General features: G+C 40.4%; 4 protein-coding genes across 5 annotated transcripts; 2 read left to right on the top strand and 2 right to left on the bottom strand.

Annotated features, from left to right (window-relative positions):
- The first annotated feature begins 676 nt into the window (after positions 1-676).
- Positions 677-6,524, top strand: LOC139649750 (coiled-coil domain-containing protein 149-like). Its single transcript, XM_071526240.1, has 12 exons — positions 677-878; positions 1,594-1,755; positions 1,932-1,970; positions 2,526-2,633; positions 2,871-2,987; positions 3,667-3,839; positions 4,412-4,484; positions 4,651-4,735; positions 4,992-5,139; positions 5,300-5,376; positions 5,739-5,801; positions 5,917-6,524. Exons 1-12 carry the CDS (start codon positions 828-830, stop codon positions 6,498-6,500), a joined length of 1,680 nt encoding a protein of 559 aa, XP_071382341.1. The 5' UTR covers positions 677-827; the 3' UTR covers positions 6,501-6,524.
- A 22-nt stretch (positions 6,525-6,546) lies between these two features.
- LOC139649752 (extracellular superoxide dismutase [Cu-Zn]-like) lies at positions 6,547-10,715 on the bottom strand. 2 transcript variants are annotated; one of them, XM_071526243.1, is made up of 2 exons: positions 10,589-10,715; positions 6,547-9,355 (listed from the first exon to the last, which is right to left on the bottom strand). In XM_071526243.1, the coding sequence occupies exon 2, from the start codon at positions 9,349-9,351 to the stop codon at positions 8,716-8,718; it is 636 nt and encodes a 211-aa protein (XP_071382344.1). In that variant the 5' UTR covers positions 9,352-9,355; positions 10,589-10,715; the 3' UTR covers positions 6,547-8,715. The 2 variants fall into 2 exon arrangements, with proteins under 2 accessions (XP_071382344.1, XP_071382343.1); XM_071526242.1 differs by lacking the exon at positions 10,589-10,715 and adding an exon at positions 9,749-9,883 and having other exon boundaries at positions 6,552-9,355.
- A 653-nt stretch (positions 10,716-11,368) lies between these two features.
- LOC139649758 (ATP-dependent RNA helicase DHX15-like) lies at positions 11,369-19,523 on the top strand. Its single transcript, XM_071526250.1, is given in 15 exon segments — positions 11,369-11,554; positions 12,300-12,636; positions 12,968-13,161; positions 13,292-13,451; positions 14,202-14,420; positions 14,543-14,710; positions 14,892-14,978; positions 15,255-15,404; positions 15,611-15,719; positions 15,833-16,019; positions 17,506-17,627; positions 17,780-17,794; positions 17,797-17,969; positions 18,127-18,296; positions 18,440-19,523. Coding segments are annotated over 15 exon segments (2,274 nt in total). The 5' UTR covers positions 11,369-11,489; the 3' UTR covers positions 18,558-19,523.
- Positions 19,524-19,675: 152 nt separating this feature from the next.
- On the bottom strand, positions 19,676-23,357 carry LOC139649780 (solute carrier family 22 member 7-like). Its single transcript, XM_071526280.1, has 9 exons — positions 22,977-23,357; positions 22,310-22,413; positions 21,961-22,115; positions 21,540-21,708; positions 21,293-21,416; positions 20,983-21,092; positions 20,532-20,746; positions 20,111-20,219; positions 19,676-19,883 (listed from the first exon to the last, which is right to left on the bottom strand). Exons 1-9 carry the CDS (start codon positions 23,355-23,357, stop codon positions 19,676-19,678), a joined length of 1,575 nt encoding a protein of 524 aa, XP_071382381.1.
- Between the last annotated feature and the right edge of the window lie 426 nt (positions 23,358-23,783).

Here is a 23,783-nt window from a genome sequence, read left to right as displayed (position 1 = left end):
AATGTGTTTTAGTATTGTATGTCAGAGGCAGCTGGGATGGCATAAAGCTATCTAAACCCTGAAAGATCCCAAGGGCCTAAGGAAGAGCAGGGCAAATACAAAACATATGGTTTTATACAATTTGTTATTGTTGGGGTACAGAGTACATTCACGTTATATTACCTTGATATGAATCTAAGAACAATGTTAGAATATGAAACAAAACATTGCCCCAAAACTACCCAACACCCAGATGCTTTTACACACTTGCATACATTTTCACGTATATTTAAGTTCATGAAACAGATCTATTTAAAACCAAATCTGACACTACAAGTTAGGTTATCAATTTGTACCCTTAACATTAGGCCTACTGTAAAGTAGAATTACCATTAAAGCCATATCATAATTGTGAATGATGCCGTGTGACCTTTTTCTTCATGGTGTTGTCCAACTATTGTCTATAAAATTAGAAAGAGAAATGGCATCTGTAACCTAAATATTTATGTATATTTTGAATACACTACGTCGCAAGATACGAAAAATTCGCATAATTATACAGTACTTTGACGTTTTATTTTAATTTTCAAAATGATCAATTTAATTTACTAGTCACTGGACTCTGAAGTTCCCAGTTTTACGAGGATCTCCAAATGCGTCGTGACGCTCCGCTGACGTCTCACAGGCGGAAGTGAGGTCGACCTAGCTAATCTGTTTTGATGCCAAATGTCTCTCAATTTGTTCAGCAGCGATGGCAAAATCAATACGAAGATGCTGATGTGAAAGTCACCTTGCGTCATTAACAAACGGCCTTTTCAGGACAACCAAAAAAAAAGAAAAAAGAAAAGATGAATCCCTCCAGGAGAAGCGAGAGCGACTGGCAGGGGCTAGTCAATGAGGTGAGAGAGGAGAGACGCAGACATGAGACGAGGACAGTGTAAAATACCTGCAAGGCATCCGTACTAATGTTTGACTTTCTTTTGCATTTTACATCAAGCCGTCATGATAACTGTAAAGTCGTTTTACTTCAGACTCTTTAAATTGTGTCTTTCGACTCCTATTCCGACCCGAAACTGTGGTCTGGATTAGCAGAGTCAATGGGATTAATTCCCAGTCGTTCTGGGTCAATGCAGGGTTAACTGTAGACAAATACACTAAAACTGTTCAACCTTCCGGGTACTGTCACAGCCTGCAGGGCATGTGGATAAGGAAACAGTTGTTTTTCCTCTTTTCTTCATTGTGCCTGCAGAGCCCAACGCCTTCAAAGATAACGCAATGCAAACACCATGCAACACTGTAGGTGTTGTGTTATACTTTGTACCAGGATGCTGCCCATGTGCTATAATGTCTCAGCAGGAATATTATATCATCCATGTTTGTTACATCAATACATTTAGACTACACATGAAAGCTCATGCTCATCTTTTTATTACTAAATATTCTGTAATGAACTACTATAGTTTATTTTGTAAACTTTCTGGATGTATGGAATGACATTGGCCTAATAACTGGGTGTGATTTTATATTAAAAATATAATGTGGTTGCCTCGCTTTGATAAAGGCTTGTTTTTTTTTTTGTTTTTTTTTTTACGAAACCTCTGTGTTTGCATGCAGTTCCTGGTGTGTAAGCGCAAGTTGGAGAGCAAGAAAGAGGCTCTTCTGATTCTGTCCAAAGAGCTGGACACCTGCCAGCAGGAGAGGGACCAGTACAAGCTGATGGCCAACCAGCTGCGCGAGCGGCACCAGGGGCTCAAGAAGAAGTACAGGGAACTCATTGTAAGCCATCTGTGAATGCTGGATCGTTACAGTCCTGAACATGCATTATAAGCCTTAAAGTGTAGGCATCAATATTGAGAATAACATGTCTCTTTTGGTATAGTAAATATTGGAGATATTATGTTTGATGATGATAATTTTCCTTTTTTTGCTTGTTTGTTCTTCATAACTTCTAGGATGGAGACCCCACTCTGCCTCCTGAGAAGCGGAATCAAGTGAGTGATTTTCTGCGGCTGACATTCTTTGTGGAGTAGAGTCCAAACACAAATACATTCTCTGGCAAATACTTGTTAAAGCTGCACTTGGCAACAACATCGCACGTTGGCACGTACCCAGAAATCATGTAATGTGAAGTCAGTAAACAGCACACAGCACACTCATGTTTACCAACCTGCCGGTCTGTGATGCTTTATACCAAAGGAAACCAAAGGGCAAAATATCAAACATTAGTGTGTGCAGCTTTCTCTGGATGGAGTGATGCACACTGCTGCTTAGGAGACAGTTTGTATCTCACTGTTAAGTTTTGATTTGTGACTTCCCAACCCTAACCCTTCATTTGGGCAAATAGGGAAAATCTACAGGATCTCAATTAGTGGAGATGGGACGCTCTTATCGACTGCAGCCCCACTTTGTGCTTTAGGCTGAAAAGACAGGTGTATTTTTACATACAAGTCTTGCCTAGTGCAGCTTTACATTGCCCTGTCCACAACATGTCACTCCTTGATAATTTGTCAGACAAATTAATTGAAATGTGCTCTTCTCTTATTCAGGTAAATTTAGCCCAGCTGTTGAGAGACTCCAGAGAAAAAAGTAGCCAACTGTCTGAGGAGGTGAAGGAATTGAAACAGCGATTGGTAGAAGCCCAGGGTGACAACAAGGTACAAAGTCGCATTGTGTGCCATACTCAAAATTGCAGCTATATCAAATCAGGCTTTTATCACCCTTTTTGTGTCTTTTCACCAGCCAATTTTGAACAGATTTAAGTGATTCAAGTGAATGGCCTTCAACTGAATTTGAACTCACTGAATAAAACAAAGCAGGATTACATGTTGTGTCTACTGTGCAGAAAGTAATAGAAAAGTGAACTGACTACTGCTGGGTCTCTCATCCCGCAGCTCCTACGAATGACCATCACTAGACAGCGGCTGGGAGATGAGGAGGTTGGCGCTCGACACTTCCCTGCCCATGAGAGAGAAGACCTGGTCAGACAGCTGGAAAGAGCGAGAGAACAGGTGAGAAGTGGGACTTGTTACCCGTCGTTTAGGTTTCTGTCTTGTCATCGCTTAAAGCGGGTTCAGGCTGTTTAGGAGATATTCAGTTAATGGACCGTCTGTCTCATGGAATCAACATCGTCACCATTTAACAACATCCTGTCAACCAAAGATCAGATTGGAACACAGTAATTATTTGCTTGTGACTAGATATACAAGATTTTACATTATTTTCTTACATTATTAACACTCACAATCTCACAATGGCTCAGTGGATGCTACTGTATGGGCTTTAATGGAGCCATCGGTGCAATTCCTCTCCTTCTTATAGCTGATTGTTAATATATTTGTTTCTTATGTCTTTGTTCCTTTTATTTTACCGCACTTTATAACTTTATTAAGAAAGGGACCACCCACCACACACCAGACAGTACTGATGAATCAGCGCAAAATATCATCATAATAGAAAAATATGTAAAATATTGCTTAAGAGGTATTAACTTCTCTCAAGGCAAGACTGATGACCCATACACGATGTCAAAACTGCTGTGAGTTTCCTTTCACACATCACAAAATATAGAGAAATACAAGAAAATGAAATGTTATACCTGTAAACAAGTAAAACAATCTGAAGGATTGGCATTAGTTTAGACAGAGTAAATCTCCATTCACTTACTCAGTGTGTTCTCTGTTGCTGCAGAACGAGGTGCTGGAGCACAGTGTGAAGTCGCTAACTGACGAACTGCAGGACGTACGGGCCGAGCGGAACGTGTTTCAGGAGAAAGCACATCGTCTCAATGTGGAAATTAACCATATCCTGGGGAATGATGAGATACGGATTTTAGACATAGATGCACTCTGCATGGAGAACAGGTTTGTTGCTCTTGTTCTTGCTAGATTAGTGGTGCAGAGGAGGCTCACAAGAATATTAGGAAGGTGGCATATTTTCCACAGTTAAAGGCACAAACTGTAATTGTAACATGGTGCTCCCTGTCAAAAACACTGTTCACCCACTACTAATTCATTAGATCGACATCTTTTTCACTCTCAATTAAGAGCGTGATTGGTTTTTGATACAAGGACAGCGTGTGAGGCATCTACACTTGAGTCTTAAGTATATTCTGAGGCTTCAAAACACGTGTTTACATTGGTTAGCGTCAAGTGAAGTAAAACCTGTATTAAGAGTTACAAGGAGTTATTAAATTTGGCTTATATTTGGTTATGAATAGAGCTGCCGCGGTATTGATTTTTTTCCTTACCCAGCGGTGAAGCGGTGATCAGCTTGACTCTGCGGTGGGCGTGAAGTGATTGCGTTACCGCGGTAATGCGGTAACAGCAGCAGCTCTAGTTATGACAATAACCAGTAATAACCAGTGTAAATATACTTAAGGTTTATGAGGTAAATTAATTCTGTATTGTGGCAATTGACCAAATATTTCTTCCAGGTATTTACATGACCGCTTCGGTCAACTTCAAGAGGAGGTCAACATGCTCAAAACAAATCTTCTGAAGTACAAGGTACTTAAAGCTGTGCTTCAAATTAGATTTTTTTTAATGTATTAATTGCCCTGGATGTGATGATAATAGACACTAAGCTATCTACAAATGTTAAAGAATGTGCATCTAAAAAAATAGTTTTTTCCTCAAAGTTTTTTTCTCATTACTAATATTTTTCTGATTCCAGAGCGCCCTGGAGAGCAGGAAGAACTCTAAAATCTGTGGGAAACCCAACAGCAGTGCGCTCACTGGGGTCCTCTCTGCCAAACAAGGTCAGAACCATTATATTTAAAAAAAAACGACACTTCATTTTGTACAATATTGCAAAATTGCACGTAAACATTTGCACATGCACTGAACAAAGGGAACATGAGTCTGTAACCCCTTCATTTAAGTGGTGCTTACTCAAGAGAAGTGAACACCCTTCATAATTTATTAAAATGATCTAGTCAAGCATGTCAAAGTCGGAGTCTTATGGCATATGATGTCTGGTGCTTTCTTAAACCCTGACTGCTTATGTGTGTGCAGTGCAAGAGTTGTTGCTCTCTGAGGAAAACGGCTGCAGTTTGCCAGTGACTCCCCAGTCCATCTCAGACCTCAAGTCCCTCGCCACGGCGCTGCTAGAAACCATCCATGAGAAGAACATGGTCATTCAGCACCAGCGCCAAACCAACAAGTACCGGATATAATATTTTCCAGCATCCGTTATGAGAATGATGATTCCAATTTGTATTTTGATTATAATGTGGCACAGATAAATAAAATGGTCGCTAGACAGAACTGCTGAATCACCTCCCTTCCCGTGTGTCTTTGCAAAACCTGTCTTTTGTGATTAGGATTCTAGGAACTCGAGTAGCGGAGCTGGAGAAGAAGCTAAAGACACTAGAGGTGGCCGGATTATGGAGCCTGCCAGGTAGACATAAATATCTTAATGTATTCAGACAATTGTGCAGTATTGTAGCAGCTATTCCACATACTATTTACAGTAATTTGCATCTCTTATCCTTTCCTCTCCTTCCCCTTTGTTTCTTGCTTCATGGAGGCCTGACTTATAATGTGTCTCTGGGAATATATGGAAGTATGTCTCTACTGTAATGAAGTCGACTACTTTTCTAACCTCTGAATTTCACTTTCTCCCATCGCTTCTCATATCTGCTCAAATTTCATATGCTCGGTTCTATCCATTCCAAATGTTTCTTGCAATTGCATACACGTGACTAGATTGTACTGCTTTCTGTAAGGGGGCTTACTATTAATAACATTATTCTGTAATAGGAAAAGACGCTATCATCCTAAATCCTCAGCAGACTGTGTTACCAGGACCTCAAGGCCAGGAAGGTAAATGAGCGATTCAAGCATCCTCTTCATTTTGACAATATTTTGATCACTGTCTGCCATCTATGGTCTTTTATTTTTATATTTCTTAATACATTTAAGTGTTCTACTCTTATAGGCAATGATGGGTCGGAAAAAATATCTGTCAATGAGCCGAACTCCCCGGAAACGCCAAACCAAGTGGGCGAATCAACAGCTGCGTCAGATGGTCAGGAAGAGTTTCACAAGGAGCCGTCCTCCCCATCCTGTGTGGAGGCATCTCAGGCTGCAGAGGGAGCGCCACGTCACCCACAAGCAGAGACGCCAAACAGTGACGAGTGTCGGAGGAATGACCAATCACAGATCACAACGGAGCTGATGGCTTTAACGAGTCACCGGTCAAAAGAAGGGGGATGTCTGAGGGCTTCCCCTCCCGAAACGACAGATGGGAAATCACCCGATCTGTCAGACTCCCACCGCCTCCGGCGACCTTCAGAGAACGCCGACCCCGACGGAGGGGCGGATGAGTCAGATGAACACACTCAGGAAGTGGGGACTGTTGAGGCTGAGTGCGTCCTGACGGGGGAAAATATCAACGTTGCTTCACCCACCTCTGCCTCCGCTGCCATAGAAAGGTCTGCTAAAGAGCAAGAGGAGGTCCGGTCAGACCAGGAGACAGAGTTTTCAGACCTGACAGATGTGTGTGTCAGTCAGGAAGTCTGAAGTCTGCTAGTAGCCACTCACATGCTGCAGAGCATCAGGAGAAAGGCACATTATGAAGAATGACTAGTGATGTTGATGAATACTACACAATGTAATGCTCCTTTGAAAGATATTCAGTTTGCATTTCCACTTTTCTCATGGATAATGAACCACTTCTGATAGTGTGGCACTGATAGTGTGGCACTATTGAGCAATAATGACTGACAGGCTGTGGGTTATCATGTTGTAATATGATGACATCACTGATAATATGAGATGATTACCCACAGCGTCAAATGATTATTGCTTATTATAACAGATGCCAGTGTCTGTTACTTTAATTTGAAAAATACCTGAAAACGATATTTGGAAACACATCAAAAACAATTCTTAAGAGGATTTTCTCATTCATATACCACTGTGAAATTAGTTAGGATGACTCATGACAGACCAAAAAAAAAAAAAGTGCTGACTGTCATTGTTATAAACAGTAGCTCTAATGATCTGACTTGTGCTTTCACTTTGTCCGGTTTTGGAGTTCTTTGGCATGGTTTCTCATGTAATCCCTTGTTGTAAGATATTAAATTATGCATCAAAGGTGCAGAGAGGGGAAGTGGTGAAACATGCTGATAAAAAGCAGCTAACAAGGGCTGTGGTATGTGGTGCTGATGGTTTTCACAGTGCATTTGACGTGACGATGCTTTTGATTTCCCTGCCTTTGATCATAACATTTCATCTCAGTTTGATCATGTAACTCTTTGACATTCTCTGAATTCCAGCTCTCAATTGGCCAACAGCCAATAGAACGCACTGATTGGGAAGAATGTCATTTGCATCTTATTTATGCTTTTAAAAGAAGCGATGAACTCTGTATTACACACCGAAAGTTTTGTTTCACTGGGAAATTACAAGAGGCACAAAGTGCAATTATGAACATGAGATCATTTAGCTCTGCTACATCAGTTGACCATCACCAGAAAGTGATTTTTGGTGAGAGGTGATGTTGTAAAGTATTTATTATAGGCAATCATAATGCCCAAATTGCTACTATATAAGATTAGAAATAAAGTATGCTAACTTTCCTCTCTGTCCTTTCCCTTTCTACATCTCACTCCCCCTCCCCGTGGATTTTAAGAAGCCTATTGATCACTAGCAAAAAAAATAGATGTGTTAATGTTTACACAAGTCAAACAATTTGTCTTCAAACTATGATTCAAAAATGCAAACCTTACCAAACAGTTGCATTGCTTATTGTTGCTCTTGTGGAACACGTGACACTGAGAGAACTGGTTTAGCCCCCAGTTATTCACTCTGCTACCAAATTCTAACCAGGAGCTGCAGCCAACTGCTCAAAAACTAAGACACTTTAAAACAGTTTGGATGTCCTTACATCAGTCTCTGGTAGGCTTTTTAAAATCCTCACCACAATATTTAAGAGAATTCAATAAAATGCTGCATGACAATATACTATTTTAAAGAAGATATGGGAATAGGTTTAGAATTCAATAAATGTACAAAGATAACTGTATTTATTTTTCCACTCCATGCTTTTATCTCATCACAGTCTTTAACATGTTTAGACAGATCTCTTACAAAACAAATGTTTTGAGGTTTAAAGGCATTTGGAAGTTGACACTGAACTACCAGATACTCACTCCACACTCACATATTTACTGAATGTCTCATTCTGTAGCAAGATGAGGCCACAGCGTCTAGATTACCAGCACAGCTGTCTTGATCTCATACTTGTAATAGTAAATATATTAACTCACAAGACAGCAATTACATAGAACATTAACCATCTGTATGTAAATGTTGCACAAATTGTATTTTTTCTGCAAAATAAATTACTTTTCAAGGACTGGTTGTTATTTTTACAATTCTGTGTTCTAAGATCCAAAGTGAGACAGACCCTGTCCATCATTTGAAAGGATTTAATGTATTAATACTGACAAAAGGATCGCTAGCATGAATGTAAAGCTCATAGTAACACTGTTGAGAATGCAGTATGCACTATGTAATCATGTCGACATAGGTATCTGTATGTTTAATACTGAGGAATAATATTAGCATTTTGACAAATGCTCTTAGTATTTTGGAGCAAAGCCTTTAATTTAGAGTTGACCCAAGCACTGGCAAGCTGCTATCAAACCAACACTTAAGGCATTTTATGTTCACTGTTGAATCTGTAGAGTATGTGACTTAAAACCTGTTTTGAAGCCTTAACACAACTGTGTCAGGCTCTCCTCTGCTGTCCATTATAGATCATATTCCAGAGCTTAGGGGAAGAAATCCCAATGACACAGCAGCCGAGCCTCCGGCCTGCGTTACCATGGAGCAGGCTCCCAGCATCACCGCCTAGCCCCAGGTCATCCTTCTTTTCGTGGACCACCACTGCTCTTCCCATCACAGACAACGGCCCGAACAGTGTCGCCTCAGATTCGATCACCTTAATGATCCTCCCTTGTTGGACCACAAAGTTGCCAAAGTCCCCCGGGTGGTTGGGGTGAGGGACGTTGTGTGGATTGTAGTGGCCTCCGGTGGACTCACACCCCTGGCTGAGGTCTCCATACTGGTGGATGTGCACCGCTCTGGGCTCGGTGCTGCTGTCTCGGGGGAAGCCACTGAGGCGGAGCAGGACCTGGAGCTTCCCCTGGGGGTATTCCTGCTTAAACAGCACCCAGCCGTACACCTTGGGCAGGCCATCAGCCAGTGTGGTGCTGGGTCTCATTTTGCATGCAGCGTACAGGGTGTTATTATACACTGAGACCTCAGGCGGAGCCTGGTCACTGAGAGCTGACACACATCCTAGACAGCTTACCAGGAGGACCAAGAGTGCTGGATAGGACACAACTGACTGCAACATAGTCATTGACCTGAAAGAAATTAAAATCATCAGGACATCATCACCCAATTTGTCACAGAAGGTAACTATGGCCTAGTGCGCATCCAGTCATGTCTGTCTGTCTGTCTGTCTGTCTGTCTGTCCGTCTATCTATCTATCTATCTATCTATCTATCTATCTATGATTGGTTGTTTCAGGAACAAACATTAAAAATAGGCTACTGTACACTACATCAGCTCACAATTGACTTAATTTAGCCCAAAAATGTTAACAACCCAAATGAAGGCGTGTCCAGTCCCGTCTGTTTGCTGCATCAGCAATAAAACCAACAAACTCAATGTCGCAGTCTTCTGCTCTGCAGAGAAAGTTAGGCCTATTAGATAATAATGCATACCGCTGCATGAACTCGGTTAAGTCCACTCACCTGTATGAACGCATGGCCAGTTTGAAAAGGATTGACCGCAACAAAACCCAGAACTCTACAGATCTCTACAGAGGTTTCCGTCCTTTATCATCTCGTGTTTATAGTCTGGCGAGTGAGGACGTAATCTCTTTAAAGTCTTATATAAACGTATCAGGAGGCGTAGTTGAGGGTGGAGCAGAAAGCTTCACCCGACACCAGTGATGTAAGTTTGAAAATGCTTTGTCGGGGGCATGACAACTTTGTCTTACTTTTTCCCTGCTATATAGCATTTGGTAAACTTGGTAAACATGTCTTTTTTTTGGGGGGGGGGGGGGGGGTAAACATGCCTTCTTCAGGTTCTGTGGCGCTATCTGTGTCGGAAATCCTACTCAAATAAGTAGCCTAATAGATGTCTAATTACTCGTGACTCAGATGTCATATCACGTTACTAATTTACGAATTAACTCCCTGGGAGCTTTTGCCATACAAGTAGAGCAAAACGTTAACAGCCGTAAAGATTAGTTGCAAAATTCAATATGAATTGAATTTGAAATTCAATAGGAAAATAGGAAAGATGCCCCCCCCCCATTGCTTTCTGTCTTTCTCCTTCTGTTTATTTGATTGCTTAACCTAGTTGCCTCTTTCTTTCTTTCTCTTTTTCTTTCTTTCTTTCTTTCTTCTTTTCTTTCTTTCGAAATTGACATGGTTGACTAAACAGGTTGTCTTAGGTCTTCTTGATTCTTGTCATTTGTGTGATGTAGTCATCCACTTAGCCTATATATTGGACTAATTATCATTTGACATGCAGTTTGTTAAAGGAATAGTTCACCCAAAAATGAAATTCAGTCATTATCTACTCACCCCCATGCCAGTACAAAAACGGGTAAAACGTGTTAATCCATACTCCCAAGTCTCTTGAAGCCAAAAGATCCCAAAGTGACTTGAAAAGATCTTTTCAAACTAAGTCATGTTTGCATGCACCATTGCCTAGATAGGTAAGACTCCCTCGAATTACCAGACGCAAGACTTCCGGTTTGGCCGTTTAGCCTTCAAAATAATAATAATAATAATAAGATTTTAAATAGGTGGAAATTGCTTTTACTTGCAATTACTTGTATTTCATTGTCCAATTCATTGTTCTGTATGTATTCTGCACAGTGTAATGCATGCAGCGTATAGTTAAAATGGCATGCATTATAGCATTTTTCATTATTATTATGATTTAAAACATTAATATGGGTGCTCACGTATTTAATTTGACGAAATAATTGGTTTAAAACAGTATTTCTATCCATTTAAAATCTCACGCTTTTATTTTGAAGGCTAAACGGCCAAATCGGAAGTCTTGTTTCTGCTAATTCGAGCTAGTCTTACCTATCGAGGCCGGGGCGGCAAACGTGACATATTTTTAAATCAACAGCTAGAGTGGCGATTTCAGCTAAGTAATGGGGTAAATGTTGGTCTTTTCAAGTCACTTTGGGGTCCTTTGGCTTCAAGAGACTTGGGTTATGCTGTAAGAGCTGCCTGGAACCATTTTATGGTTATTTTCCGTTACCATTTGGCGAGCTTGAAACTAGCACTAACCCTAGTTTTCACACTCCAGATCAGTGGGTGGCGGTAGTGCACCCCTTAAGATGTTGGCCAACCGTTGTAAAACAAATTTGAAAGGAAGAAGAATACACATAGCATAGGTAACCGAGTAGCTGGATGCTACTCAGCAGAATTATACTGTTTGATTAACGGTTACACATTTTTCCGAGACATGTCGAAAAGACATCGCCTAGATTTGGGTGATGACTATTCCTCCAGCAAGAAGAGGTCTGACGGGTAGGTTATGTTCCATACTTAACACGAGTCACCACTGCGTTAGCCAGTCAGGTACTAGCTAGCTTATGCTAGCTAAATTGGCTAATATTAGCTACCAAGGCAATATTATTTGGTAGTTACGGACTTAGTAAGTTTGGGACCTAAACTAACTGTATGTACTTAGCCCAAACCAGAAGGTTACTGTTGTTTAACGTAGCTTGGGTGGTCTGCCGATCCGGGGAAGCTTATTGTGTCTACCCAGTATTAGTGCAAGCTAACGCTAAGACTGTGCTAGCCGTGCTAGCGAACAAGCGAAGCATCAGCAACCGTAGTGTTAACGTTAATCACAGGATTCAGGCACGTGTGAGAGCTAGCGAATGGCTAACAACGTTAGCTAGCTAGTTGACATAGCCGATGAATGGCTAATGTTAGCTGTAAAGCAAACGGCGGTGACTTGGGTCTTGCTCGTTAGCTACCTAGATATCTTAAGTTATCAAGCTAAAAACTGGCAACAAAAGATCTTACAACTAGTTCACTAGCAAGTACTCTAACTTAACTAGTATTACTAGGGCTCTCTTAACCAGTTACGCTAGCTGACGTTAGCTGTGGTTGTTATGTAACTTTATAAAGCTATTTTTACTCAATGTTACCATTACACTCAGTTAGCTCTGCCTTAAGAATGCTCATCCTTTGTGCTTTTATGTGTCACAGAAGGTCACCAAATGGCTACGTACTGGTTTTTGATATGCTCTCTTGACTTTGACAGGAGAGACAGGGACCGTGACAGAGACCGTGAGGATCGCTCCAGGGACAGGGACCGGGACAGGGATAGGGACAGAGACCGGGACAGGGACCTGAAGCCGCCTAGTGTCCCATCCAACAGCATGACAGTAGGGGGAGGCATGCCTCCTCTCAAGCAGATGGTTATGCACCAGCAAATCAACCCATTCACCAATTTGCCACACACTCCACGCTTCTATGAGATCCTTAAGAAGAGGTTACAGCTTCCAGTGTGGGAGTACAAGGAAAGCTTCAATGATATCATCACACGTCATCAGAGCTTTGTGCTTGTTGGAGAGACAGGCTCTGGAAAGACAACACAGGTTTGAAGCACAATAAACTAGCATAGTCCTTTCATTGCTAGACTTAGACAACGCAAAATGCTTGTAATGTACTGTAATATTCTGCATGAAGGCATATCGTTGCTATGCACTGAAAACCTTGCTTCTCCAAAATGTAAACTTTCAAGGAATGTGAAAAACAGTTGTTTTCTGCTCAGGCACAATGCATTTTTGAGTTTATCCAGTGGGATTTGAAAGGGTTTCATAAGACCAAGACCATAAGACTGTTGTCACATGACAACAGTGATATGCTCCTCTCCTCTTGAGTTGTTTTGATTTTATCTGAACCTAGCATAACCTCTTCCATCTCCAGATCCCACAGTGGTGTGTGGACATGGTGAAAGGTTTGCCTGGTCCTAAGCGGGCTGTGGCCTGTACTCAGCCCAGAAGAGTGGCAGCCATGAGTGTGGCTCAAAGGGTGGCCGATGAAATGGACGTCATGCTGGGACAGGAAGTTGGCTACTCCATCCGATTTGAGGACTGTAGCTCTGCCAAGACTATATTGAAGTAAGTGGTGTCGCGTGTGACTGAGGTCTGCTAATGTACAATAACTGCCATTTATAGGCAAGCGACAATCAGTCTATTTGCTTTAATCCATAACTTCTCAAACTATCAAATATGTCTTTTCTTCCTGCAGGTACATGACAGACGGTATGCTGCTTAGAGAGGCCATGAATGACCCGCTGCTGGAGCGATATGGTGTGATCATTTTGGACGAGGCCCATGAGCGAACTCTGGCCACAGACATCCTGATGGGAGTCCTCAAGGAGGTGGTGCGGCAGAGATCAGATCTGAAGGTATTTGGTTCATTTTGTATAACACTGATGATTATTATTTCATTTCATCTCAGAATTTGTTTTTGTTATTCTTAGTCTGAACTGCTTAGATGTGGAGATACAAATACAAAGTACTTTACTAATTAGATGTGTCGATATGAAACCATATCCATGTGCTAATTAGAGTATTGGCATATCATAAGATATTAATTAGAAAGCAATTACAAGAACAAATGCATCAGTTACATTTATTTATTCATTTGATCAAATTATACACTGACTGTTGTACAGCAGTTCTTGTTCAAATTTAAAAAAATAAACAATAACTGCTAATAATAAAATGAAAATAGGCTACATAGCATAGACAAGGATATAGCCTCTCTTTTTTTAATTCCATTATTGGCTATTGACAGACTCAAAAATGGCTTTTTCAAAATAAGTTAGCGGATAAAGACTGGTAGGTTATGCCTAATAAAATATATATAGTCAAGGCTCCTCTTCTAAACAACAGGTGCTATGCCAATGAACTTCACAAATCGCAGCACTTTAGCATTTTTACACATCAGAAAAATGTTTCCTCTGGCCGGAAAAGTTCTATATTGTGCCCAAGTGCATGTCACTAAAATATCTATCAGGATAGCTTAATTTGCTGATCTGAGTGTGCGTACTTGAAAGCTAGACCTGCAGATACCATAGGTGCACCTCTACTGAAATGGAACAGATATGAGGAGAAAAAAAAACAGGTACAACAACCTCTTCCTTCATGCACAGGTAATTGTCATGAGTGCCACGCTAGATGCGGGGAAGTTCCAGGTGTACTTTGACAACTGTCCTCTGCTGACGATCCCGGGGCGCACGCACCCTGTAGAGATCTTCTACACCCCAGAACCAGAGCGAGACTACCTTGAAGCAGCTATCCGCACAGTCATCCAGATCCACATGTGTGAAGAGGAGGAAGGTGACTGCCTCCTCTTCCTCACTGGTCAAGAGGTAAGACTGATGGTATTCACATGAGTAGTTCAGTCTGAAGTCTTATTATAACAGTAAAGTCTCATTATAGCAGTAGTCATCCTGTTTCCTCAACAGTGAAATTAAAAACAACTTTCTTTCAGGAAATTGATGAGGCCTGCAAACGGATCAAGCGAGAGGTAGATGACCTCGGACCTGAAGTGGGAGACATCAAAATCATTCCACTGTATTCCACATTACCCCCACAGCAGCAGCAAAGGATCTTTGAGCCCCCTCCTCCAAGGAAGCCCAATGGTGCAATAGGAAGAAAGGTATAGTACTATACATTTTTAAGACAGAATGGATTACATAAAGTTTTTTTTTTTCTAGGACATACCAGATGAAATTACATTTTTCTACACTGGATGCATTACATGATACACTCCATTGTACAAAATTGGATTTGTCAGAGTTTGAGAATAGATGACTAACGACATGCTGCTTCATCCCTAGGTTGTGGTGTCAACAAACATAGCTGAGACTTCACTAACAATTGATGGTGTGGTGTTTGTCATTGATCCTGGATTTGCCAAGCAAAAGGTGGGCAAGACTGACTCACCTTCCTAGATCTTTTTGTTTGCATTTAATCCAGTGTGTGGGTTGTTTATTGAATGTTGTATGCTTTGTCCAATATAGAAGCTCAACATTTGTCTGGGTGACTCTATAAAATTGATCAGTGTAAATGCGCATATGACTTTGTTCCCATAATTAACTAGTGGTCCTTTTCTGTTGGTCATAATTTTAAAAAATAAATAAATAATGAGTAGATCTCAGGTCAGAAATTTCACTTGAATGTCCTTTAAAATGTGTGTCCAGGTGTACAATCCACGCATCAGGGTGGAGTCTTTGCTCGTCACGGCCATCAGTAAAGCTTCTGCCCAGCAGAGGGCGGGCCGAGCTGGCAGAACACGTCCAGGGAAGTGTTTCCGCCTCTACACAGAGAAGGCCTATAAAACAGAGATGCAGGTAAGTCACCACAGTTACAAATACACAAACTCCATAGGTTAAAAGTTACAAAAAAGCTCAGTTGGCTTAGTCTGTTCTTGGAATGAATATTGCTATCGTTCACTAATTTGGTATGGTTTATTTTTCTTCGTTGGGTTCTTGTGGTTTCTCTTCTCAAAATTATTATTTATCAGATACATTTAACACTTTAAACTCTCCCTCTCCAGGATAACACATACCCTGAGATTCTACGGTCCAACTTGGGATCTGTTGTGCTGCAGTTGAAAAAGCTAGGCATTGATGACCTTGTGCACTTTGACTTCATGGATCCACCAGGTGAGTAGTTAATTTCTTGTTTGATTTTGAATGGTAAGAATAGAACAGTTTTAGATCTCTAGCTAGGCATGATCGTCTGACCTATCTCTCTCTCCCTCCACCTCCCATCCCAGCTCCTGAGACACTGATGAGGGCCCTTGAGCTGCTGAATTACCTGGCAGCTCTCAACGATGACGGCGACCTGACGGAGCTGGGCTCCATGATGGCAGAATTCCCCCTGGACCCCCAGCTGGCTAAGATGGTCATTGCCAGCTGCGAGTTTAACTGCTCTAACGAGATCCTTTCCATTACTGCCATGCTGTCAGGTAATGCCCAGGACTGGGCTGACATCTTCCTTGCCTACAGTAGGCTAGGTCGCTGGAAGAAAATACAAAAAACAAAAAAAGAATAGTGCTCAGAGCTGCTGTAGTGTTGAAAAAGCATTTTACTGCAAATTAGTCAGTGCAAGGCATTTTGAGACAAATACAAATTAGGGCTGTACAATGACTTTTTTTTTTACGTTTTTGTGGCATTTCCTGGTGTGGAATATCAAGGGCTTCCATCACGTGTGACCAATCGCAACCATAGACTGTGCAACATGCACTGATGTTACAAGAACCAATGTTAAGATGTAAGAAGGCAGCTCCAGTGGGAAAGAAAGGGAGAAACCTTAAATACATCATATTTGGAAGTGGCAGGCAAAGTGGAAAAGAATTGATAGGCACAGTGTGCGTTTGGAAAATCCTTTGCACGAGGCTGAACGTGGAAATGTTTTACTTGCTAAAAGTGGATCATCTGTCATTTCGAGATACTTTGGTTGCAACCAGATGACCAGAAACAAGTACAGATTCTGTCCAAAGTTTGCCGCAGGGTTGTAGCTGCACCCCAAACTAATAGTAGCAGCTATTTAATTTTGTTAATAAAGACCACAATAAGACTTGAATGAAAACAAGACTTTCATGCTGCTTCTACTTTGAGAAATACCGCACTGAAAAAAAAGAGAAAATATAGACAATGATGATTAATAATCATTTTCACAATATTTAGCAAAATAATTGGATTATCATTTTTTTTATAATCATGCCGCCTTAATGCATATTTCATCATTTGAAAATGTTTTGCAGTAGTGATACACAAATTCAAATTTATGGTTGGAGTGACTTCCACTCTTGAGGGCTTCAGATAAACAAAGTTGTAATGTAAAAGCTCTTTTTGGATCTTGACGGTCAACTATGGTGACTTCTTTTTATTTTAGATTTTATTACGTTTAAGGCCATTATGGAGAAGTTTAGTGAACAAACTTCATCACTTCAGTGTTTCATCACAAAAGCAAGTGGATAGGGCAGCCACCACTTTAATTTTCTCATATTCATTATGTTCACATGAATTTTCTTTTCATTGAATCAATGTGTTTATGAATGACTTTGACTAAATATATTTGCTTAGCCTATAATTGTCCTTGGTATTCACTACATTTCTTAGTGTTTATTTTTCTGTTCTCTTGTTGGTCTAAGTTATTTCTGAATCTTGAGTAGTTAGATATTGTTGGTGTCCCTAACGCTTCCTAGTTGTGTGAAAACTCTTGTTTTACAGATGTGGTTAAATGACCCCCTCTACGAGCTAATAGCCAATACAGTTGGGAATGTCCATGAGAACAGACTGCAGCCCCCTTTGATAGAGCTTGTGGTCCTGCCCTGTCCCAACGCTGTCGAGTGCCCTAGCATCATAGGCTTTGCTCCATTTTTCTATGAATGTTTGACTCATCCCTATGGGCGGCTTTGTTGGGGCCTATACCAACCTTGTTTAGTCCACAGTGTTTTGTCCGCCCCACGGAGGCTAAGAAGGCAGCAGACGAGTCCAAGATGAGGTTTGCTCACATCGACGGAGATCACTTGACGCTGCTCAATGTCTACCACGCCTTCAAACAAAGTGAGCATATTGCTTAATCAGGGCACAATTTTAAGTCATATTGCAACACCATAATGCTTGCTCTGATAATGTTGAATTTATTGTCAAAATAAAATTGAGTAGGTTTTGTTATACTTGTCCAAATTTTGGAATCCTTGCTGTCTCTTTCCCAGACCACGAGTCTAACCAGTGTGTTATGACAACTTTGTCAACTACCGCTCGCTGATGTCGGCTGACAATGTGCGTCAGCAGCTGTCCAGGATCATGGACCGCTTCAACCTGCCCCGCCGGAGCACAGAGTTCACCAGCAGAGATTACTACATCAACATCCGTCGAGCGCTCTGCACTGGCTTCTTCATGCAGGTGAACAGACACTGTTGACATAGTAATACATCAGATGAGACGTAATGTGTTGTCTTTACATATGTAAGGTTTGCACCAGAGATGTTTGTTGACATTTTAAGCTCCCTATCCCTTGCCAAGGTCCATCGATTTAGTTTTTTCTTTTTCCGCTCTGCAGGTGGCTCATCTGGAGCGCACTGGTCATTACCTCACAGTCAAAGACAACCAAGTAGTCCAGCTGCACCCCTCCACAGTCCTGGACCACAAGCCAGAGTGGGTGCTCTACAATGAATTTGTCCTCACCACCAAGAATTACATCCGCACTTGCACAGACATCAAACCAGAATGGTATGTGTACAGTTATTTAAGTGTTAAATAATGCAGCTGCAGATTATACAATGTGATTGAACGTTGATGTCATGAAAGCAAAGTAGTTGAAGTCATCTCGCTGACAGAATTTGTAATTATTTTTTTTTCTCCTTTTGTTACAGGTTAGTGAAGATTGCCCCTCAGTACTATGAAATGAGTAACTTCCCACAATGTGAAGCTAAAAGACAGCTGGAGCGAATTGTTGCCAAACTAGAGACCAAGGAGTATTCCCAATACTGAAGTAACAACAGAGAGAAAAGAGTCCTGGAAAATAATTGCATATTATAGTTTTAGATCTTTCAGTCTGTGTCATTGTATCTTAAAGTTTCAAATTATGAGATTTGATTTTTATATTTTTTGTTTGCTGTTTTTCTTTCCCATCATTCGTTCTGTAACTGTGTAATGTCAGATTAAGTATCAGTGGCAAATATTAGACCTGGCTGAAGATTTTCAAAAGGAATATCAGAAACATGTCATTTAGATGTGGTTGACTTTTCTTTAGGAAATTGCTGAATCATGAAAGGCTATGTGCTTGCCTTGTTTCTTTAATAAAGGAGCTTTGACTTAATTTTTGTGTACATGTTAATCAGTTAAGAAAGGGCAAATCCTATTATAAAAGTTGAGTCTCTAATGGAGTTCTTGTTCTGTCTTTAGATACCGATTCAAAAATGAGGTAGATCAAACATGTTTGTTATAAACATTTTTTTACGCAACAACATTTAACAATTTGCAATGGCTTGATTTACCTGTGCAATAATCCATGGGAAGGTACATGATAATACCAGTTTAGTATGCTTAATGTCTCCTTAATACATGATGCATTAGGTCTTTGATGATGAATTATTGGGTAATTTTTGACAACAAGGTGGTTACAGTTCAACTCACTTTTCAAATATTATTACATAAAGTAGGGAGCTCTGCTTGTGGTACCATGTACCATACAGACAGAATATTGAAGATGCCTTTTGGTTTGAAGAAATATTTGGGTTACAAAATGAAATCTGAAGCATGTTTCATTCCTTTATTGCAGCAGAAATGTCTATGTATATATGTCACTTTATAACATTAAATCATTGGAAGTACTGCTGACTGTGGCTTAAACTGAGTCACTGAAAAAGCACACCATCCATTTTTGTCTCTTCAGTCTTTAATCTCTAGAGAAGTTTTTTTTCCATCAAATGGTAATCCAACCAGTCTTCCCTTTGAATAAAACTTGCAAGTTATCCCTACTTCATTTCCAAGAATAAACTGCACATGAATTCACATGGAACAGAATGTGTCGGTACATAGTCACTGCTTTTTATCTTGACAAAAATTACTTATTGCCTGGACACTAATACCTAAGACAGTGTATATTACTACTGCTCTTCAATATCCTCTATGGTCTCTGGCAGGCACCTGTTGCGTGTCTCTGACAGCATCCTTGCCACTATTGCTCCCAGTACAGCTGCAGCGCACAGGACGACCTGGGGCAGGTCCTGCCAGACTTCGTCCAGTAACAGGATCAGTGGAGCCATAGCTACCCCAAGCCGAGCCATGAAGGAGTTGTAGCCCATACCATTTTGCCTGGGAAAAAACATGTTGCATGTTACTTTCATCCCTCAGCGATGGCCATTCAACTTCAGGGTTCTGTCCTTATCACGTACTCTGGCTTATAAATAGGAAGCAAGGCAGATCTGTTCCAGATTGTGGCCTTGGTACAGTATGTTATGCAAAAATGTGAGAGGGTCTGTTCAGCTGGAGAGAATGATGATGATGATGATGATGATGCAGAGGTAGGCCAGCATATTTACCTTACTACAGTGGGGTACAGCTCAGAGCTATACAACACAATAGTTGTAAAGGATGCTGCCGAACACCCTTTTCCAATGACTGCTACCACCGTTCTGATAACAGACATATCTGAGAGCAGGACATAATTAGGTGAGGTGATTATTTTTGAAGCATAGATGTTGCCAATGTTGATTGTAATTATGATAAAGATGACTATGTTTCCTGTCCGTAATTTTTGAAGATCTTCTAAAAATATCTTTTTATACAAATACTATTGTTGCAACACTGTACGCACAGTTAGTCTCTTATTGAAACAATTATACTCTTAAAACAACTCAATTTTTTGGTTCAATATGGAAAGAAACAGGCTCTTGAATTTCTGAACAGCACTACTCAAATGTCTGTAAATCTTTGGACATGAATGGATGAGTAAGTCCTTACCTTTGGGTATTACAATATTGATTGCAAGACAAAGTCCAACCAACAGCAGAGCTCCCACTTCAGTGTGTCGCCTGCCTATCTTATCCAGTAAGTAGTAAACTGATAGTTTGGCTGGTAGCTCAATTAAAGCATATGTAAATTGAGTGAGATAGATATTGAGCCCAAAGCCTGTGATATTGAAGCTGATGCCATAGAATGCTGTTGCCACGCAAAACCTAGGGGAAGAGAGTAGGTTGACTTGGTACATAGATGAAAGCAGTATTCATTTGAAGTGGAAACTCATTAAATCAAAATAATGAAGTCAATATTCAAGGAAAAATCGTGACAATGTCTGTAGGGCCATAATCATAAAATGTTTCATCTGGGTCCTTTATGAAGTAGCATTGAAGCTTTTAACCCAATCACAAATATATTTTGTAACTTAAAGCAAGATGAGCTTGGGAACACAGACCACACTATGCCAGTACACAGGGCCAGTTTCCTCATCTTGGGTGTCCGTACCAGGTCTAGGTAGGAATAGGCCCTGTCTCTCTTCTCAGTCACAATAATACGGGATAGTACCTGAAAAGAACACAAAACAGCATTATTCCTGGAACCACATGAGCAAATAATATTAAAAATAACTATAGATAGGTTAGGTAGCACAGAGTAATTGCAATCTGGAGGATTCCAGGTCCAAGGCTCTCTGTTGTCAGTTTTGTCTTTCTTGACTTGTCAATTCTTGTCAGTTCTTTTGACATTATCATCTGAAATATGCTAACCTCGGTTTTTAGTGTGTGCGTAGAGTCCTCCGTTCGGTTCATCTTGGCACATTTTTGCAAATAACTCTGAGCTTGCTCCAGCTTTCCGTTGGCAATGAGCCACCTGGCCGACTCAGGCATCCACCTAATGTTGAGGGCAAAGATGTTTTATGCCTAATGTCTTAAATGGTGATGAATTACATTGCACTGAAACCTAGTCTTACACATGGGAACTCAAGCTTTTTTTTTTTTTAGCTTTAGGTTGTACCTCCAGGTGAGGGTGGCCAAGATAAGAGGTGAGGAGACGCTAATGATCAGCCACCGCCAGTCAGTCACAAAGTAAGCAATAGCTGGGAACACTGTGTTCCCAAATGTCCAAGACAAGCTGTCAATCACTCCCACCAGCTTCCTGTGCTTAATGTCAACCCACTCCACATCTGCAAAGAACAAACACCTCATCACTTTGAAGAAAAAATTAATGGAGTAGACATTTACTGTGACTTCTACTATATTTTACTTTCTAGACCTTTATTTGGTAGCCTAGGCCTCTGAAGTGAACGTAACATGATGTAGGACATGTCCAGCAGTTTACCGTCTGTCGCCACTGGAGTGCAGTGTGGTACATGAAATAGATACATAATAGCTCATATGACTGATGGTAATAAATATAAAGTACAGTATATAATTACTGAGGACTGTTGAGACAATGACGATGCCAGTGATTCCAAACCCAGTGAAGAACCGCAGCACCGCAAACATCACGAAGGATGTAGAAAAAGCGCTAGCAACAGCAAATATTATGCCAAGTATATATGACACCAGCAGCATGATCCTTCGACCAAATCTGTGGGAAGACAGGATGGAATTGGGAAGTTCATTTTTTTTAGTAACAGAGATAATAATGATAGAATAAAATAAAAGATGTTCTCACTTAACTATTTCCCAAACGTATCATGTACTTTCACAATGCAATGACATCGATAAGGCTGAAACACTGGATAATCAAAGATAGAAGTTATGGGAGCCAGACTGAGATACCTGTCACTCAGACTTCCAAAGGTCATGGCTCCAAACATCACTCCAACGAAGAAGATGGTAGCAGTTGCTTTGTTTTCCCCTCTTTTACCACACACCAGGTCCCACTTATGAAGCAAGTTAAGAAAGAGGATACTTTATATTCTGTGAAGAGAAGAGAACCTCTTCCCTAAAACACTTTCATGAAGGCAGATAGGAACTGCTCAGCACTTTTACCTTAACCTAACTTACTACTCCATGGTAATAGTGTACCTTGTGTTGCATCTATATGACTGACAATACAGCTCATTCAAACATTGTCATTCAATGAACTCGACCTATTGCACAAACATTCTTTTGTATAGTAAGGCCCAAAAGATAATAATTGACTCGGTCAGTAAAGTAATAAGTTATTACATTGTGGGCAAAAATGCTATTACGTTACAGGTTCAAGATTTTATTACATTATTGGATTTTTATTACATTATGGGCTTTATTACATTTGATTTTATTACATTACTGGGCAGTTATTACATTATGGTCAATTACTACATTTTGGACCTTTACAAGTATCCATTGCACTTTTAAAAATGTAATAAAAAAGATATTGTCTGGAAGAGTGTAAAGACGGACTGCATGGTTTATTGGGGATCATTTGGATATTTTGCAAATGAAAAGAAACTGATTTCACCTCTGTAGCTATTGTAGACTTGAAAGTTGTGTTGTCGTACACCCATCCATTCTGGCACGGCACCGTTGGTAGGTCAGTGATATTGGAGGAGTTGAGCAGCAGATGATACTGAGGCTCTGCAAACATCTGACAGGAGCTTGGAGTTCCATCCTCCAGTAGTGGGATACCAACAGCAAGTCTCTGTTGCAGGGTTAAATTCCTAAAGTCACCTCCATCATCCAAAGTACTGAGGTCGCAGTGGTGAGAGGGAACAACAGCTATAAAGTTGTTTAGCATGAAGTGACATGGCATTGTGAAACGGCCAATGAAACTCATTACAATTATCATTATCTGGAATCTTCCAAATCCATTAATATCTGAAAGTACGTTCTCAAACTTCATTGTAGCCTCCAACTGCACACATATAGTCTTCTGTTAAAATGATGAAAAACCACTCGCACTCCCAGACCCATATGAAAAAGTTCAACTTGATTCTAAAACCAGTCAAGACAGTCATGCGTATTTGACTACCTCGAAGATGGCTGGGTTTCAGTTGAAATGGGTCAATATTTTACCACACTTAACCATTAAAATAACTTTTGTCTGTGTGAAGGAATGTGTGCAATCATGGTAATACATTTGAAGCAGGCGCCTCAAAATGTCCAGTATTGTAAAATGAGTCATCATTTCACATCTTATAAAGAATACCTTCTTATTTTATTTTAAAAAACACCATCAACTGTAAATCAATAGTAGTATAGTTTATTTGATCATATTTCTTTTTATACAGTATAAAGATTGTACAGGTTCTACTTATATAGGACAGCT

This window comes from Centroberyx affinis, unplaced genomic scaffold (genome assembly GCF_046629955.1).
Source record: "Centroberyx affinis isolate AG114_WGS23_722 - 3 ecotype Tasmania unplaced genomic scaffold, CSIRO-AGI_Caff_v1 ptg001396l_1, whole genome shotgun sequence".
Classification (NCBI taxonomy): Eukaryota; Metazoa; Chordata; class Actinopteri; order Beryciformes; family Berycidae; genus Centroberyx; species Centroberyx affinis.
Note: the sequence above shows the minus strand (reverse complement) of the source record. Positions and strands in the feature narration are given on the sequence as shown.

Excerpts from the sequence above, each read along its gene's own strand:
- LOC139649750 (XM_071526240.1), top strand. The coding sequence starts at position 828 with ATGAATCCCTCCAGGAGAAGCGAGAGCGACTGGCAGGGGCTAGTCAAT. Across the intron at positions 2,988-3,666 it reads TGGAAAGAGCGAGAGAACAG|AACGAGGTGCTGGAGCACAG; the intron begins GTGAGAAGTGGG and ends CTGTTGCTGCAG. Across the intron at positions 5,140-5,299 it reads CACCAGCGCCAAACCAACAA|GATTCTAGGAACTCGAGTAG; the intron begins GTACCGGATATA and ends TTTTGTGATTAG.
- LOC139649780 (XM_071526280.1), bottom strand. The coding sequence starts at position 23,357 with ATGAAGTTTGAGAACGTACTTTCAGATATTAATGGATTTGGAAGATTC. Across the intron at positions 20,747-20,982 it reads CTGTGTACTGGCATAGTGTG|GTTTTGCGTGGCAACAGCAT; the intron begins GTCTGTGTTCCC and ends CTCTTCCCCTAG. Across the intron at positions 20,220-20,531 it reads CAATATTGTAATACCCAAAG|ATATGTCTGTTATCAGAACG; the intron begins GTAAGGACTTAC and ends TCCTGCTCTCAG.